An 18,808-nucleotide genomic window follows, 5' to 3' on the forward strand; every position below is an offset into this window, starting at 1 on the left:
CTGTTACGCTCACCTGGCTCCCACAGGGGCATCGGTAGGACCCAACTGCAGCGGCCTCCACCCACGTGATTCGTAGTGCAGCGATGACTGACTGGATCTGCCCTCCAATTCTTGTCTGCTTGACCCGTAGAAATATTCTACAAGTGGAGAGATGGATTTAGCCACTTTTGGATTCAAGTGATAGCACCCCCACTGTCCTCCCCTCTAATCACCTCTGCAGTGCCCTCTCAGCAATCTCACCTTATATTCTGGAAGGATGAGCCATCCATCCTGCGAAGTACGCAGGGGCGCGTTGATGGCCAGTTACTTCACTGGCCTGAAGATATTGGAAGAGTTGTAGACAAATCCTGATTCCGAAAAGGTCCTGGCGAAGAGCCGCAAGTATATAGTTCGTAAGAGTTCAAAATGTCTGGAATTCACTCCTGTCCAATTCCTCTTTTATCTTGCAGCTTTGACCCAATAAGAAGATTGACAGCTGAAAGCTCTCCGGTAAATGTCTGTTACCAAACACTGTCCGGTAAATAATGCCAAAGGTTAAACTTGCTGCTTTCTCCTATTCTCACAGGTGCGGCATAAGAAGATGTGGCGTGCTGATGAATACCACCTCTGGTGGTAAAATCAGGTAAGCATATGGCGGCTAAAGAGATTGTCTCTATCTGTTCTCTCTACTCACCTTGTTGTTTCTTGTCCCCCTTAGGTGCCGGAATTCGGCGATGTAAAGATGGAGACAACGCCGGATCGAAGAGATGCTGCGTGAAACGGTGAGTATGGCGCGGCACTGCTTCTGGCGATGCGACGCGTTTAAAACAAAGTCTTTCCTCAGGTTTGAAGATGCGATGAATCCGGGATCAGGTAAGAAATCAGGCAATACTCTTGTTCTAACCTTTGCTTCTTTCCTTCTTTCTAGGTGCACCAGGTTCGAGGCAGGCGTGGCAGAAGGCTGGATGGATGCTGCTGCTGGCACGGTGAACGTTACGTTACGCTGCTGGATGCAGAATAACGCGAAGCGTGTGCTGCTCTTCGGGTGTGGTTTAAATAGCCTCCAAAGTAGTCCCAGTTAGGTATTCCTCCCCGACCACACCCGAGTAACAAAATAGTCCCTAAGGTAAAGTAGTCCCTTCCAGGCCTCACATGGGCTTGGATCTTCTTGCAGCATGGTCTGCATCAGGTAAGTGTGCACTTATGAGCCTGGCGCCTATGGCGCCAGGACTGATGTCCCATATGAGCCTGGCGCCATTGGTGCCAGGACTGAACCCAGACAGCCCCCAGCAGGCGTTGCTGGGTTTTCTCAAGGCAACATGATGCCTGCTCCCGGGGCTGATGGACGTGGTCTGGATGCCTGGGGGTATGCATCATGACAGCTGGCAGGTTCTTTGAGTTGGGTTGAGGGTGCACTGTTTGTCTGATGGGTTCGCACACCGCTAGTCTGCGTAGGTGTGGGAACCACGGTTGCCTTCGATTCCCTATGCATCTGGTTGACCACTTTCCTCATGAGAGTGGTTGGTGGAAAAGTGTAGGCACACATTCCTGACCAGTTCATCCACGGGCGTTCCCCTTGGAGTCTGGCTGGGGGAACCTGGATGCGAACTCTGGGCATTGCCTGTTCTCGCTTATGGCGAATAGGTCTGTAGTGGGGAAACCCCACTGTGAGAAGATGTCTTCTACGACTTCTCTGAGTAGACACCATTCGTGATCTCTTGGGAGGGGATCTCTACTTAAAGCGTCCGCTAGCGAATTGAGATCCCCCCGGAACATGTTGAGATAACAGGTAAATGTTCTGTTTGAGTGCCCATCTCCAAATGTTCTGGGCAAGCTTGGACAGATTTGGAGAACAAGTTCCTCCCTGTTTGTTTAGGTAAAACATCGCTGTTGTGCTGTCTGTCAGGATCTGCACTGACAAGTTCAACAGGTCGGGTTTGAATGCCTGAAGCGCTTTGAATACTGCCATAAGCTCTAGCAGATTGATACGATTCTTGGCTACTGTGTGAGCCCAGAGACCCTGAGCTGTGTGGTGGAGGAGGTGTGCTCCCCACCCTGACAGGGATGCGTCTGAAGTGACTACAGCCTGTACCTCTGGATCGTAGAAGGGTTTCCCCTTGGACAGGTTCTCTCTAGTCCACCAGTGAAGACTTTGAACGAGTGTTGGCGAAACGACCACTAGATCGTCCCACTGACCATTTGCATGAGACCACTGTTTCGCCAACCATTCTTGCATGGGTAGCATGCGCAGGCGCCCGTGGGGGACCAGGTAAATACATGACGCCATCATGCCTAGCAAGCGCATCGCTTTGCGCACCCTTATCTGGCGCCCGGCCCTGTAAAAAGTAATTTGCTGTAGTAGATTCCGAATTCTTTCCTCTGATGGAAAGGCCAACCCCTCTTGAGTGTCTAAGACAGCTCTTAAAAACTGTTTGGAGGTGCTTGGCACCAGACTTGATTTTTTCTCCTTTATGGAGAAACCCAATTCGAAGAGGAGGTCAATCGTTCTTTGAATGTTTGAACTGCAAATTACTGGGGTCTCCCCCGTGATGAGCCAGTCGTCCCGGTAAAGGTACACCGGGATTGCCTCCCTGCGCAGGTGTGCCACCGCCACCGCCAGTACCTTGGTGAATACACTTGGAGCAGAGGCTATACCGAAGGGTAGCACCTTGAACTGGTAGTGCTGACTGTCCATCTTGAAACGCAAGAATCTTCTGTGCGCTGGGAACATGGAAATAGGAAAATAGGCAACTTTCATATCCAATGTTGCCATGTAATCCACCTTTTTTAGGAGGGGGATTACCTCTTGGAGAGTAGTCATGCAAAACCTCTGGGGCTTGACATACTTGTTTGCAGGGCGTAAGTCTAATACTGGGCGCATTGTCAAATCTTTTTTTGTCACAAGGAAGAAGTTGAATAAATATCCTTGTTTACCTGGTTGCCCGGGATGAGGTCTATCGCGTCCTTTGCTACAAGATTGACAATCTCCTCGAGGAGAATCTTTTGGTGGTCCAACTAATGTACTTTTTGACGTAGGGGGTGGTTTCGGGGACGCTCGAGCATCCAGTCATAAAAGAAGTAAAAAACACCAGTGGTATATCTAAAACGAACCCTACAGGTTCACAGAAAAAAACACCAATTCATTAAGTGTGTATCTGAACATCACCCATTAGGTTTGTACAATCGAACATAATGTGTGGACACACTTTTGTTGTATATTCTTATTACAATATTCTCCTCAGAGGAGAATATTGTAATAAGAATATACAACAAAAGGGTGTCCACACATTATGTTCGATTGTACAAACCTAATGGGTGATGTTCAGATACACACTTAATGAATTGGTGTTTTTTTTTCTGTTAACCTGTAGGGTTCGTTTTAGATGTACCACTGGTGTTTTTTACTTTTTTTATGACTGCGATAGACATTAAAATATGTGTTATTTCTTGAAAAGCCTGGTGTGTCTGCCTATATATCGAATGGGCATCTTGTATTTATAGCGGGCAGATGCTACAGACAAACTCATAGCCTGAGTGGGAGGAAGCCGTTGCTGTGGGATTTTGTTTTGTTTGTGATACAGTTGTAACTAGCCTGCAGATTGGTGGAGTTGGCAATCCTTGCCTGGTAAGCGGAAGTGGAGGCTACCTACCTTCCTAATCGGTAGATTTTCTTGCTCTCCTTGTCGGGGGGAGCCTCAGATGAAGATGGAGGCGTTCCCGCCCTCTTCCGGGTATTAGTAACTACCAGGGAGTCAGGCTTCAGTTGCCCCCTTATGTAAACCGGGTCTGATTGGGCTGCCCTGAACAATTTCTCAATTCTGGGGTTTACTGCCCTGGTGAGGTTAGGATTGAGAAGGGAAGGATCAATTCTCTGTTGGATGGACTTGAGAATTGGAATGGCCTGAGCAATGGGTTTCTTTTCTCCTACTAGTTCCTCAGCAAAGTCCCTCTCCTCCTGTGCCCCTGAGAGTCTATGTGGAAGTGTTCTGCCGGTCTAGTCAAGACCTCTTTTAGGAGGGGCTGTTTGTCGATTGGAGAGTCTGTAACTTGAGGTTCTTTGCCTACCGGGGAGTCTATCCTGTAGAATTCTGGGTCATCTTCCTCCTCTTCTTGGTCCTCGTCGTCCCCATAATAGTCCACCCCAGTTTGGTCGTCCAACATTACCAAGTCTGGATCCTCATCCTGTAGTGGATCCTCACTATACTGGGTGTAAGGCTGGATGTAAAGAGGGTCTGAAGACCGACCTTGCTTGCGTTGGGGTCTCAAACCGAGGTTTCTAACCAGGGGGCTGTGGGTCCCTAGACCCTGAGGGAGTAGCACCGCCAGGGGTATAGGAGAGGAAGTGTTCTGGGTTCTTGGAGTAGAAGTCTGGTAGGGAGGACATTCTAGACATAACCCTGTCAATATCCTCACTGGTCTGTTTCTTGGAGCTGGGAATGACCCTTTCTTGAGAGGGTTCCCCTTCTATGGCTTGACTGGACCTATGGGCTTGTGCAGGGGTCTTGGCTAGCTGTTTATCAGAAGACTTGGAACTGTCTTTATGTAACTGTGGTGCAGAAGAAGGGTGAGATGGTTTCTACTGCTCTTTCCCCCCTTCCCCATGAGTGGAAGAGGGTTTCCCTGGGGCTTTCACCCTCTCAGAGCTTTTCGACGCCTGGCATCAAGATTCGGGGGTAGTGCCCCTTTCCTTAGAGTGAGTGCGTCAGGATTCGGAAGCAGCCGCCAAACGGTCTGCTGGCGCCGACTCCTGGTGAGTGGCCTGGGACTGGCGGTTGGCTTAGTCTTCTGACAAGCGTATCTCCATGACTTTGGTGAGTGAGGCACTTTTGGCAACTGTGGAAGGTTGCCTGTTGTCGTGAGGCGATCTTGACCAAGAACGCCCAGAGGACACCGATTCGATGGACCGCTCTTTGTGTGCCTCTTTCCGAGACCTCGACATGCGTGTCGAGTCTCGGTTGGACTTCGAGTGTTTAGGTGTGGAAGAGGTGTGGGTAGCGCTCTTGTCGCCGATTGTGTTCCCCATAATTGCCCAGCCGGACAGCCTTCTGAGGTCTGGGACTTGCGCTTGGCCGTCTTTCGATGCCTTGTTGCCCTCGCCGTCCGAAAGTACGGCGTCACTGCCATCACTGAAGGTGCCCTCCGCTTCCATGGCCTCGCGTTGCCTGGCGTGGCGGGCCCAACGTTTGGTTGAGCGGCCCTTTAGTGTCTTAGCCTTGAAACTGATACACGCTCTACAGTTTGCCTAGAGGTGGTCCCTCGGCAAGCAGAGGTTAAAGGTGGCATGTTTGCCAACCCAAGGATACTTGCGGTTACACTTGGGGCAGAATTTGAAAGGGGTACCCCTCCATACGCACCCTGTGGCAGCGGGCTAGTGTGTGAGTGTCGAGTATGTTTCCACCCCCACTCTCCCTACTTGCAGGGCCGAGGCCAGAGGCCTTCCAAGACCCGGGCCGAGGCCAGAGGCCTTCCGAGGCCCAAAGTCCATCGTGCAGCTCTCGACAGTTTCTTCTCCGGGCCGGCGTCAAGCTTTGAACTTCGATGACTCGACGTGGAAGAGGAAGAAACGGGAAAATATTATATTATTTAGCAAAATATGGCTGAAAGCCAGGGAACTCCGCGGAATGCTACCGTCAAGTATGGCGGAAAAAAACAATCTGAGGGTCCTACACGCGTTAGGGATCATGGGTACAGTGGATGTCACACTAGGGATAGTATTACTGGCACGCCCTGTGTCGACGCCCATTTACGAGTTTCAAAAAACAAACTAATACTCCGCAGCTTCCACTAGATGTCGGCCTATGCACAGCATGTGATCTAAGCAGATTCCACAAGCATTATATATATATATATATAGCAAATGCGCTTAAATAGTGTCTCAGGCACAGTGAGAAATGTGTTTTTGATGCATTCATTCATTCATTCAGCACACCCAAATGCCAAGCAGCTTCATCATAATACATGCTATACATGCAAACATGCTTAGTTATGTAATGCAGTTTTGCATAGTCCTGTACATTCCTACCTATGCAAACATATAGGCGTAGTGAGTAGGCAGTGAATTCAAATCCACTCCATTTTCTATTTAGCAAATTAGACATCTATCATTGGAGAGAAGAAAAAAACCTTCTGATGTTGAGGCCCTGAAGTAAGGACATTCAAGGCATGTTAGATACATCCTCTTGGAGTCGTTTCTGATCAATTGGCCTGAAGCAGACACTGATTATTTGGCAGACTGCTTAATGGTGGTACCAAACAATACCGTTTACCATTTTCCAAAGGGGAGAGGGAGGTACTTCAAATCCACAAAGCCAGAAGCCGATTGATTTGTCTAACAGGGACCATATTTATGGTAACAGGGAATTCCAAGTGAGAAAACCTTCTAATTATGCTGCTAGCCCATTGACCAAGGCTGTTGATGCAATGCCAGGGATTAAGGGGGTGAATGCTCCAAGTCTCATCTCAAGTGTTTGATTTAGGTTTTGAAATGCATTGGGTTTTTGCTTGATTGAAACATTTGCAATTCTGGTACTGTGGTTTGTGTTTTGCATCGAATAGTTTCAAATATTTTGATGCACAAGGTTGCTTCATAAAATTAAGCTTTTGGTTTGTTTTGGAAGAAATAGAAATATGATGGAGTAACTTTGTATAACATTGCTTCATTGAATTGAGCATTGTGTTTTGATGTAGAAGTATTATGTCATTTCTTAGAGAAAGGATGAAAAGAGCTTTTTCTGATTATAATGTGAATTAAGCCCCAATTTGGGATAATTTTTTAAGTCAAGTTAATTTAGTTAAAGAGCAGTGATTATGAGGACGTTGAAAATGACACAAATGTGTTTGAACCATAGGTTGGTTTACCGAGATGGAACTGAAGTAAACGCAGTGCATCTGTCCCTCCCTCCCCCCACCCTGTCCTCCATCAGATGACCATGGAAAAAAGTCCCTTTGTCTCCTAAAATCCCATGCCACTACCTTTTAGTTGTTGAACCATCTGAAATGTAAAAGAACATTTACTTTCCTTAGGAAAAGTGTTGAAGAATATTTTCATCCACTGCTAACACAAGTAGGAAAGTACACAAACCTTACCTACAGAGACTCCATTCTTGGGAGAAACATTGTGCCTCCTCTTGACTTTTTGGACACAAGGCCCAATGCCCATCTTCTTAGGGTTTGAACTGCTTAACTTAAGGAATGGACTTGTGTCTTGGTTCCAAAATTACTGCATTTAATCTATCTACCTGCTTTCTGAATAAGTGACTTCTAATGGATTTATGAACCTATGGTGAATGTATATATTTCTATCAGAGTATTGTGTGATAATATTATCTGCTAGTCTTTTTTCAATGTGAGCAGAAAGTTATTTCCATAATTACCTGTCTAAATTGAATTATAGTGTGCTATATTGTGTGCACTCACAAGGGCCCCTGACCCCACCCCCCCCCCCCCACTCACGCTCTCCCAAGAATAGCCTTGACTGCTCTCGATTGCTGCCTTGATTAAGTTTTGGCTAACCTCTCAGTTTCCGTTTACTATAATTAGGCCACCAGGCCAGATTTTAGAAATCCAACATAACACTTAAACATGGCATCACTCATGCCACCCACCTGCCATACAGTCTAATGATTGTACCCCAGAAATACCACTGTGGATCTTCCAGAGGCCGAGAGGAGTTCTAGCAGTGTGGTCGCTAATTCCAGAGACCACTTTCACAAACCAGTCACAAACCAGAACACAGTCTGTTTTTCACACTTGCTCGCAAAGAGATGGGAAACTGTTTCAAGGGCTGTTTACAGCACTCTGAGGCACTCGGAAGAAACCGGCCCATACCCCAGGACTGCATAACCAGCAAGTCACTTGTGCCTAATTTCAAAAAGGCAGACTGGGCTTTTAAACCCTTGGCCACCGCCGCACAACCCATCATTAGTCCTACTTACCAACTGATAAGCTGTAAGCAATCGATCAGAAGCAGTAATAGATAATCAAAGCCATCAGGATCCCTATACAATAACCCACAGGCAAGTTATCACTGCCAGAGAATGGGCTACAATCCTGAAGGTGAGAAGATGCCCAAGCAACTAAACACTGCAAGGCTGGTGGGGGTTTGTTAGGAAAAAATAGTTTGCCAGGGAAAGCTAAGAGGCAGCTGTGGGTTATATCTCATTGAATCATAGTAAACCAGACACACTTCACACATGCACTTATAACAGCAGCCCTTTGCTGGCGGGTTAGAATACAACAGCCTGGCATAAACCCATGCAAAGTGAAAAAATACTTTCTAGTAGGAGTGTGTTTAAAGATATTTTCACAGGATCAGGAAGGTGAACCAGAGCTACAGGTTGGGGATATCCAAGCCTTACAAATACCCGAAGGGAGGAGAGGAACTCTCTGGCAGGAAAATACTATTATCGAGACAAAGTTTCAGGTGTCATACCCTGGAATGAGGAGTGTTGAGACCCTTAACTAGGGAACACATGGTTTGAAATTGGGATTGAATGAGCAGGAGCTAAAACCAGCTCCTGGGTGACAGGCATCACCCAGTAGGCTGGATCTACCACTGGGGAACCGGGAGCGAGAACACAGGGCACTGAAAATAGCAGATGCACTCATAACATGTTGCCCATTATATATGATCTATTATATTTTAATGTGTCCTAGATATGTCCTAATTCTTACTCATTTACTTTCTTTAACACTGAAAGTTAATATCACATATTCATTTTTTGAAGCCACCGGTGGGGCAAGGGAGTCAAATGTAGCCCCTGGTAACTATTTGTTTTAAACAAACCAGACTCTCCTACTGTAGAAGCAGGAGGTAAATAGCTCCCAGTAATTTCAAACCCTGAAACAGCAGAACAAACATAGTTCACTAATTGTGACCACTTTAATAAAGCTGTAGAACAAATCTATTGCTCCTTTTGTGCGATTTGTAGCTCCTTTATCAACACAAAAGGAGAAAGAGTGTGGAGCATCAGTTATGCTATCAGCAATCCCAGATTGCAATTAACGAGGATGAATCTATGCTGCTCCCTCGCAATATGGAGATACAATTGAATATTTCAGATGTCTCAGTTTATACAGATCTCTAAATGACTAACCTCTGGTGAAAGAAAAGATAAATTACCAATTCAAGATCACACTAAAAATACAGGGAGATTACATCAACAGTATACATAAAAAACGCTACTTTACTAATAGAAAGATTGTTGACAGAACTCAAAGTTAAACAGAAAAAATACTCACCTGACCATCACAGAGGTCAATGAGTGGAGCCTTCTCCCTGCAGGCTTTGATTAGTCTGGTCTGGAATAGCTTCCCATCAAAATACATCCAGGGACAGCAGTGCTCCCAGGGAATTGGCTGCCCACAGGCATCATTTGCCAAAAGTGCCATATCCACCCCACTCATGAACAAGGCAGACAGCTGAATACCTCGGGGATCCAGGTTTTCAATCTTAATAATCAAAGAGGAAGAACGTTTTTTCTATTGAGATCCAACTAGGAAACATACATCTCTTAATGTTCTAACATGTAACAAAGTTATACTATAAATTACTGACAAAATAAAACAACTTTGTTAAACATACATAAAAAACATACATAAAAAATAAACTTAAGTTACTTACCAATAACTATTGTTCTCCAGCATGGGTCTGGCATCGATTCACCTGCTCATGGCTAAGTTCTCAGGCTGGGAATCCTCAGTAAAAGAAAAAAAGAGTTTCACTTCCACTTTAAAACTGTATTTCATCTCTAAACCAAACATTGTCTTCTGGGTCATACAGCCCCCATCCAATGAGAGCCCTCTCCCTAAGCTCCAACCCTGGTGGCCATCTTCAGTTTTGGTAAGAACGTAAAGTGGCAGTATGAACCAAGAAGACACACAGAGAGGAAGGCAGGAGGGTTTGCATGTGGATCCATGCCAGAACCATGCTGCAGAAATTATAAAGTTACTCACCATAGTGGCCAATGTTCTCCTAGTCCACAGTCCCTTTACTCCATACTGTACAGGCGTCCCTCGCTAGGGACAGGACATGGAACCTTTTTCACCAGAAAAAAAAAAGAAATCATCTCCCCCCTTTAAATTCCTTTAAATTTAGATGCGCATGGGGGCGTGACCCTGACGCCGCCCACCGGCACCACTCCTCAGTCCCCTTTAACGCGTTGACAATATGTACATTGCCTAATGAGACCAGTTTTGTTAGGGGGGGAGGACGGTGTGACATATGGAGGAAAGGGGACTATGGACTAGGAGTACGTTTGTCACTATGGTGAGTAAGTTAGAATTGCTCCTCGTCCCGTCCCCTTTCCTCCATACTTGAAGGGGTGATGACAACTGAATGTAGCCCCAGGGTGGAGAGTTGCCCATCTTAAGAAAACAAGTTCCTTAACACTGCCAGTCCAAATGCCACCTCAATCCTGGCGCCGGCATCCAAGCAGTAGTGCTTGCAGAAGGCTGAGGGAGTAGCCCACGTAGCCTCCTTGCTGATAACCTGGCATGAAACGTGTCTTTGGAAAACTACAGCTGTGGCCTTTGCTCTGATGGCTTGGGCATGCATGTTTGCTGGCAATGGCGTGTGCTGCCCTTCATAAGCCTCCTTGATGGCAAAAGCCATCCACCTTGCTATGGAAGCCTTGGAGGCCCGAGAGCCTGGTTTTGACCCCCCCAAAAGTGATAAAGAGTGCGTCTGATTTGCGGAAGCTCTTGGTTCTGTCCAGGTAGAATTGAGTCATCCTTCGGTTCAGCAAAGAAAGTTGGTAACACTATCTCCTCAATCAAGTGAAAGGAGGCGACGACCTTAGGTAAGAATGTGGGGTGTTTTCTGAGAACCACCATGTCCTTATGAAATGTCGTATATGGCTCTGAAGCCACTAGCGCCTGGATCTCACGGATTCGGCATGCCGAGGTAAGGCCCACTAGGAGGGCTGTCTTAATGGTTACCAGCCTAATATCCGAGGACGCCATTGGTTCGAATGGTTTATGCGCCAAGGCGTCCATGACAATATTGAGGTCCCACACCGGGTGCGGCTTCTTGAGATGTGGATATAGTCTAGTCAGGCGCGCTAAGTGCCTCTTAACCACCGGATTTGAGGATGAGAGTACTTCTTCCCAAGAGTTCTTCTAAGCTCCAATGGCCGCCAGATAAGTGCAGCATGTGTCTACTTGCACGCCTGAGTGTATGAGATGTGCCGAGAAGGAGAGCACGTCGTCCAACGTGCAAGTTATAGGATCAATTTCCTTTGATTCTGCCCAGTGACAGAACCTGCTTCACTTGCTTTTGTACTGGCGCCTGGTGGCATCACTTCTAGCCCCCTGTATAATGTCCAGTTTAGCCTGTGACAAGTGCAGATGCTTCAGGGAGACCTGTTCAGGAACCACGCTGCAAGGGCTAACTTCTGCGGGGAGGGGAGGATGACTGTGCCCCCCTGCTGAGAGAGGTCCGCTGGGCCCAGCAGGAGATGTACAGGGGCCTGGTCCGACAGGCTGAGTAGCTCAGAGGACCAGGGTCGTGATGGGGCTATTAGGATGAACCAGAGGTGCCTCGACTCCCTGATCTTTCAGATGACCCTGTGCACCAGAGTTGGGGGGGGGGGGTCAGGTGCGGTCATGTTGTTGCACAGGATCTGCATTGCGTTGCCCAGCAATCCCCTGGCTTACCCCAGACAGGAGGCAAACTGGGGGAATCTGTTGTTGGCACTGGTGGCCGAAGAGGTCCACCAGCGGGTGACCACATCTGTTTAAGATCACCTGAAGAACCTGGTGTTCAACTGCCATTCTTAGCTGTCCGTGCCCAGCCTGCTGAGCCGGTCTGCCTCTAGTTTGGATTCCCCTGGGAGGTGGACTGCTGACGGGTGTATGATGTTCACCAGAGCCCATTCCCAGATGTCATCGCCAGTCTGCACAGGGGAGGGGACCAGGTGCCACCCGGCTCATTGATATAATACATGCAGGTGGAGCTGTCCGAGAGTCGGCCTGCCAATGATAATAGGTAGAAAGGCTTTGAGAGCAAGCCATCTGGCCATCACGAACCAGTTGATGCGCGCCAGCTGCTCCTGCCTGGACCACACTCCATGGACGCTGTGACTGTCCAGGGTAGCTCCCCATCCCTCTAGGGATGAGTCTGTGGTAATGGTGACCTGAGGAGTCGGTTGCCAGAGGGGCCTGCCTATCCGCAGGTTTTTGTCCGTACCCCACCAGATCAGATCCTGGTGTATCGGGTATGGTATGCTGACCTGCTCCGCCTGCGAACCCTTCTCTTGGTTCCAGGAGGCTGAGGAATACAGCTACAGCCGCCTCATTTTGAGCCTCGTATGTGGCACTGTAAGAAGACATGCAGCCATAACTCCCAACAGGTGTTGCTACCACCACGCTGAGGTCACTGCTCTGCTCAGAAAATGCCCTGTGGCCCTCCTGATGGCCATGATCTTGTCCTCCGAGGGGAAGATCCACTCGAAACTCGTGTCCCAGATAAGTCCCAGGAAGGTCAGGCCCAGAACCAAACCAACTGTGACTTTGAGATTGATAGAAACGCCCAGGTTGTACAGTGTATCCATAAGGGTGGATGCTCTAGGCTGGTTTGCCTCTGGAGATCTTGCTCTGACTAGCCAGTCCTCTAGATATGGGTAAATATGATATCCTTGAGCCCCGAGAAGGGCTGTCACTGCGTTCCTTAGCCTTGTAAAGACCCTGGGGGCCGAATTGAGACCAAAGAATATAACTTTGTATTGAAAGTGAAAACCCATGATCCTGAACCTCAGGAAGGACGAATGGGGTACCCAAATCGAAGCATCCATCAGATCCAGGGAGTAAATCCAGTCTTCCGCACACAATGTCTCCGCTATGAAGGCTGGGGTAACCATCTTGAACTTTTGGAGGGGAAGGGAAAGATTCAAACTGGAAAGGTCTAACAACTCTCAGGCCAGCCTGGTTCTTTTTGTGTATGGCGAACATTGGTGAATAGAGGCCCATGCCCCGCTGTGAGTCTGGGACTTCCTACACGGCCTGGTTCGATAAAAGCAAGCATATTTCTGTCAATAGAGTTGCTGTACCAATCTGCGGGAGTGGAGGGGAGGAAGGAGGAGGAGGAATGGGGAGCCGGAAGCCCCTGAATACTACCATTATTTCCAGAAACGCTGATATAACAGTTCAAGTGCCCTCACTTCAAATTCCTCAAGGCCCTCAAACCAGAATTACAATTCATAGACAGAGAATAGACAACTTGAACTACCAGTCTCAGTAATGGATCTTTCAAAGGACCCCTAGCCTATCAACTCAAAATCTATCTTACCAAGGAGAGATATTGAACTCAACACAGGCATTTAGAAGAGACTCAGCTGCGTTCGATGAATTAAAAATAGATCATTTAGTTCATAGACCAAGGGTAGCCCTTGGTGGCGAGAATCAAGATCCCAAGGAAGGGGATCCAACTCTACCAGCATTGAACTATGTTCTGAGTTCATTGGTGAAAGTTTTCGAACTCTTTAAAAGAGATGTGCAGACGCACACAGGGATCCTGACCTGATGGAAATGACTAAGGACATCGAACAATTTGAATTTACAGTGGTAGGTCAAAGCAATGTAATAAACTGCTCAGTATTGCCTACACTGACAAAGATGGAAGATGGATTCTCAAAACAAAGTGAAGAACTAACTGAAATTAAACAACAACTAACTTCTTTGCTGATGGAAGATATGGAAATCAAGGATTTGTTATCAACAATTAATACAAGACAAACAACAAATCCTCCAAAATAATAAGATGAAATAATTGAGATTTCAACAGAAGAAGTGACTGAAAATGCAAATTCATGTAAGAAGAGTACACAGCAATCTTACAAGAGACTGAGAAGGGAAAGGCGGAAAAATCAAAAATCAAACATCATCCAAGTCTAGGTGTAGGCAAGATAAGAAAACAAAAAACATGAAATACTCTAAAACAAGAAAATCAAATGTAAACAGTTTTGTAAAGGGGATTTCGGACCTAGGGGGAAAAAACTTGAAAATTACATCGAATTGGAAATGAATGGCAGGAACCCGGAAACTGAATCCTCCCTCCAGGAAGTTCAGGGAAGAAGAGGATCAAAAAAGCCAAAAAAACAACAAAGGAAAAAAACTCAAGTTGATCGTGTCCCAGAAATAGTGGAAGAGACACAGACAGACAAAAAATCTATGAGCACTCAGACAGAAGAAGAATCAGTAAACCTAGACAAAAATCCACAGCAACATGATGTTGTCAGATCAAAGATCACAGGGAAGTTGTTTAAATTAGCACCTATATTCTTGCCCAAACAGAAAACTGTTCCTAAAGCCCCAACACAGAGTGAGACTGGCTTAAGGATTGCTCCAATATTCAACATGTTAAGAGCAAAAACTGGATGTCCAGCAGAATTATTGAAACCCGAGACTGTTCACTCAGAGGGTAAAAATCGTGGGTTTATACCCAAATTGGAGACCAATAAACCAGATCAATCGGCAGGAGTCGGAAGTAAAGCGATCTTGATTCCATTAGTTGCTATTCAATCTTCTGAAGTTACGGCTGAGAGAACTGCAATCTTCCAAGAAGAACAAACCCCTTACGCTATCCCGAGACTTTGGTTCACTAATGAAGAAAACAGACAGTCCGTTAAAACTTTGAACAGGGGAGCGATCCTGTTACTAGTAAAAAAACGTCCTGAATTATATCTATTTTCAACAAAAGACATTGAATATGTTAGTTTGTGTTAGGGAGAATTCTCTGTAAGGCTAATTTCCCAAACCTAGTGAGTCCCCCAGCAGCTTTGCAGGATTTTTTTAGGGTTTATTTTTTTCTCTCCTGCTAAGAGTGAGATTCTTTTGCTCCCACTCTTAGACGTGATTTGAGGTGTTCCTTTAACTTTCCATGTGTTTTATGGGCAATGGGGTCTTTTAGTCCATAGGGTCTCATGTGTTTTTTTGATGTAGGTTACAGAGCGCCCTCCGTGCCGTAACGCAGGGGTGTCGTAGCGACCCCCCAACATAGACTCCATACCCTGGGACGGACTACTGTCTCCCAGGGCATGTAAAGACACCATTGGCTTTGCTAGTCCCAAATTATGAACAGAAACCAGTACAAACCATCATATTGTGGACATACTGGTAGGGGCAATTCGAAAAGCTAAAAAGCAGGCGTTAAAGTATCAACCCGCAAAGGGACCTCGTAATCAGGCAGTAAGGGTTAACGGTCACCGGTACCATTACCGGTGACCGTTAACCCTTACCGCCTTCCGTGTAATGAGGCCCTATGTCTTCTTATCGACAAATTGGTTTGGGAAATGTACACACTTCTCAGTAGAAGACGGTGGAACAAGTGACCACAAGCGATTGGTAACACAAATAAGTTTGAACTGTAGAGTTACAATAGAGGTTTGGGACCATCGAGAAGTTGTAAATGCCCAGAAAAACCGTTTGGTTAAATATCAGAGGGAAGGTGCTCGTCTAAATGATGGTCTGGACAGACTCTATAATTGGGAGTGCCCTGAAGTCTTATACCAAAACTGTAAGCCGCTATTTTTCCATGACTTTATATGGTCAATTGATAGCCCAAAGAATATTCAGAAGGGCCTTCAACAAACCCATGAACATCATTTTGATGAAGCAATATGGGCAAAAAAACGTGAGACACAGAGGCAATCAAGACTAGTAAAAAAATCGGCAAGAAGCACATTAGATCTTGCTATAGAAATAAAAAAAAATTAAAAACAACTTAAGGAGCTGGTCCAGACATCACAGAGAAGAGTTGTGGCAAAATGATGGCGAAGAAATGCTGCGTGCCTTGCAAAATAATTCCTCACGCCATTACTGGTCACTTATTAACGCACTTAAAACAGACCAAGATATTGCCCAAACGAATAATGTGCCAGAAGTGTGCTGGTTGACCCATTTTGGTGAGAAATATCAAAAACCGCCAGGAGCCCCAATTTTCAAGGGGGGTGATGGAAATTGGGGGTTGAGTTTTGATAGAGAAGATGTTTTGAATTTGATAAAATAAATCCTCTTCGTCTAGAGCTGTGGGCCCTAATGGTCTAACCTACCAAGTCCTTAAAGGAAATGGGATCCTGTGGGCAGAAATCCTGTACACATTATTCAGGGGAATGACAGATAACAGAGTAATTCCCCCTTCTTGGAGGTTGGCAATCATAATCCCCATCTTCAAGAAGGGAGATCGAAGAAATCCAACAAGCTACAGGCCAATCACGTTGCTGGATGTGGAGAGTAAGTTGTTCACCAGTCTAGTATTAAGAGAACTGGAAACCTGGGCAAGAGAAAATAACAATCCCCAAACAAACAGGGTTCAGAAGAGGTCACTCAACATCCTTGAATGGTATTCTACTTGCCTCCCTAACAAACCATAAAGATAGAAAAAATGTATGGTGTGTTTGTCGACCTGTCGAGCGCCTTTGATATAGTGAATCGGGACAAGCTCTGGCTCAAGGTGGAGCAGAACGGGGCCCCGAAAACGGACAAATATTTTAGTAAACCTTCATAAGGGAAATTCAGCTAGAGTAAGACTCAATACAGCCGGACATTCGTCAGAGTATACAAGTATAAATATGGGAGTCAGACAAGGTTCTATGGTGGCACCATTCCTCTAAGTTTTACTTGGGAGATTTTGGACAGGTCATAGAGTCCTCAGCATTGGCAAGTTCTAAGGTGGGTTCATTAGCCATACAATGGCGTATGTACGCAGACGACATAGTCCTGCTAGACAGGACTCCTGTTGGTCTGCAAAGACTGTTGAGGGCACTTGATCTGTACATGAAAGCAAATGATCTGGTGGTAAACCCAGAAAAATCAAGGGTTGTAGTCTTTGTATGTAAGGGCCTTAAAGAAGCCAAATATTCTTGGTCAATAGGTGGTCGTCTGATGCCTGTGGTAAAAGAAGTTATATATCTTGGCTTCACTTTGCATGCGGTCTCTACAGTTGACAGTACGGGGAATTATTGGCTAAATGCACACAACTGATAGCCCAAATGAAGAAGATCTTGAGTTTGTATGGTAAATTCTCTATCATGCCAATAATAAAGTTTTATGTGGCAAAAATAATTCCCGTACTATTACATGGAATTGAGGCAAAACCGCTCTTATGGTCAATAGACTGGCACAAACTGGAAAGTTATATCTGGAAGCAGGTATTAGGTCTGCCCAAAGGCCTTCATACGTCCACACTCAGATATGAACTAGGTTTAAAATCCCTTAAGATCGCAGTAGAGTGGAAACTACTTTCCTTATATGGATCTATTTTGGTGCCAATGACTAATACATTGTAATACAATGACTATTACCTTCTGGGCAAATTGAGCTCAGACACCTCATTAAGCTTGAGAGAACTTAGGCAGGTGGCAGAAGACCTGCTGAACTATTGCTAACTAGATAAACTCAAATTGATTACAAATCCATTGAAGGTCAAGAAAGCCGTGACAACGAGAGATTGGATCACCACAGTGGACACGGTGAGGTCATCTTCCATCCCTATATCTTTAAGTATGGGGAAAAAGCAGGGTTGTGTTCCGAGGTATCTGACAAAGTTCCCAGATGTAAAAGGAAGGCAGAATTTCATGAGAGTACGCCTGAATTTGATCAAGATGGGCGCAGTATTGACCAAATGGGGTCTCACAGAAGGGACTCCGAGCTTATGCACGGAATGCTCGGATCCAAATAAACAAACACTCGAGCACTTACTGAGATTCTGCAAAGGCACCTGGGACATAAGGGTTGAACATCTGGGTAACTCAGTTGGATCACTCGATCGGTTGTCATCAAGTGCCTTCTGGGAAAGAATGATTGCTGGCCACGAAACCAAATTGACTCTAAATGTAATAAGAGTACTGCAATATACAGGTTTTATTCCACAAAAATATTGGTAAACTAATTGGTCCAATTCACAGGAGAAGTACTTGTATGATTACTTTACTCCTGATGGTTATTGTTCAATTTTATTTCTCTATTTTTTAAACATGGGATAATTGCATGAATGTGATGAATATGCTGTAATGGAAATTGAGCTATTTTTTTTTAAAGTAGTATGTGTAAAAAACCCAAATGCGGTTATATCACAATAAAATAAAAAAGAAGAAAAAAAAATACTACCAAGAGGATCCATGGGTCCGTGAACCTTGTCCGCCAGCGGTGTGTGTGAAGTGCAATCCTGCTCCCTCTCCCCCACTGGAGACTCGTGGATTCGGATAGGCCTTCACAAGTTCTTCCCATCTGAATCTGGGGCTGAGAAGTGGGACTGGAAAAAATCCTTGGTAGCAGCGTTGTGCCGTTTGTGCCTGTACTGGCTCTCCTGAAAGCCACTGAAGCCTCCGAAGGACTGAACCTTGTCCGAGTGCTGGTGCATTTGGCTGTAGGTCTTAGGAGTGGACTTGGTGAGGTTCGATAAAGATTTTGCTATCTGCAAGCTATTCTTTTTCTTATTGAGTTACTTGTCTGTTGTTGAATAGAACAGGCCCCCCTCCCGCTCGAAAGGCAGGTCTAGAATGCGTTCCTGCACATCTGTGTTGAATTTTGTCACCCTTAGCAAAGCCATCCTTCTCATGTTGGTGGCAATCCAAATGACCCGACCTGAAGTGGCCACAGTGGACTCCATTTTGTCTTGTGCCACGATTTTGGCCTCAGCCAGGCCAGCCCTTTAGCGAGCCTGACTGTGGGTAGGGAGCTCAGGGAGGAAATCTGCTAACTCCGCCATAGCTTCTGGTTGACCGCCGCCAACATGGCATCTGCATAGGCCTGGCGCAGGTGGAGAGTGGCGTTGGAATATATGTTCTTGTTGGGGAGGATTCTCATAAATGGCTGATTTCCCTTACCTAAAGAG

General features: G+C 45.9%; 1 protein-coding gene across 2 annotated transcripts in view; it reads right to left on the reverse strand.

Moving 5' to 3' along the window:
- FAM120A (family with sequence similarity 120 member A) overlaps positions 1–18,808 on the reverse strand; it is a 1,536,407-nt gene that overhangs the window by 610,795 nt on the left and 906,804 nt on the right. For both annotated transcript variants that reach the window (XM_069643586.1, XM_069643587.1), the window contains exon 13: positions 9,220–9,429. In XM_069643586.1, the coding sequence (XP_069499687.1) occupies positions 9,220–9,429 (210 nt within the window). The remainder of the gene's footprint in view (positions 1–9,219; positions 9,430–18,808) is intronic.

This window comes from Ambystoma mexicanum, chromosome 2p (assembly GCF_040938575.1).
Source record: "Ambystoma mexicanum isolate Mex_15411 chromosome 2p, UKY_AmexF1_1, whole genome shotgun sequence".
Lineage (NCBI taxonomy): Eukaryota > Metazoa > Chordata > Amphibia > Caudata > Ambystomatidae > Ambystoma > Ambystoma mexicanum.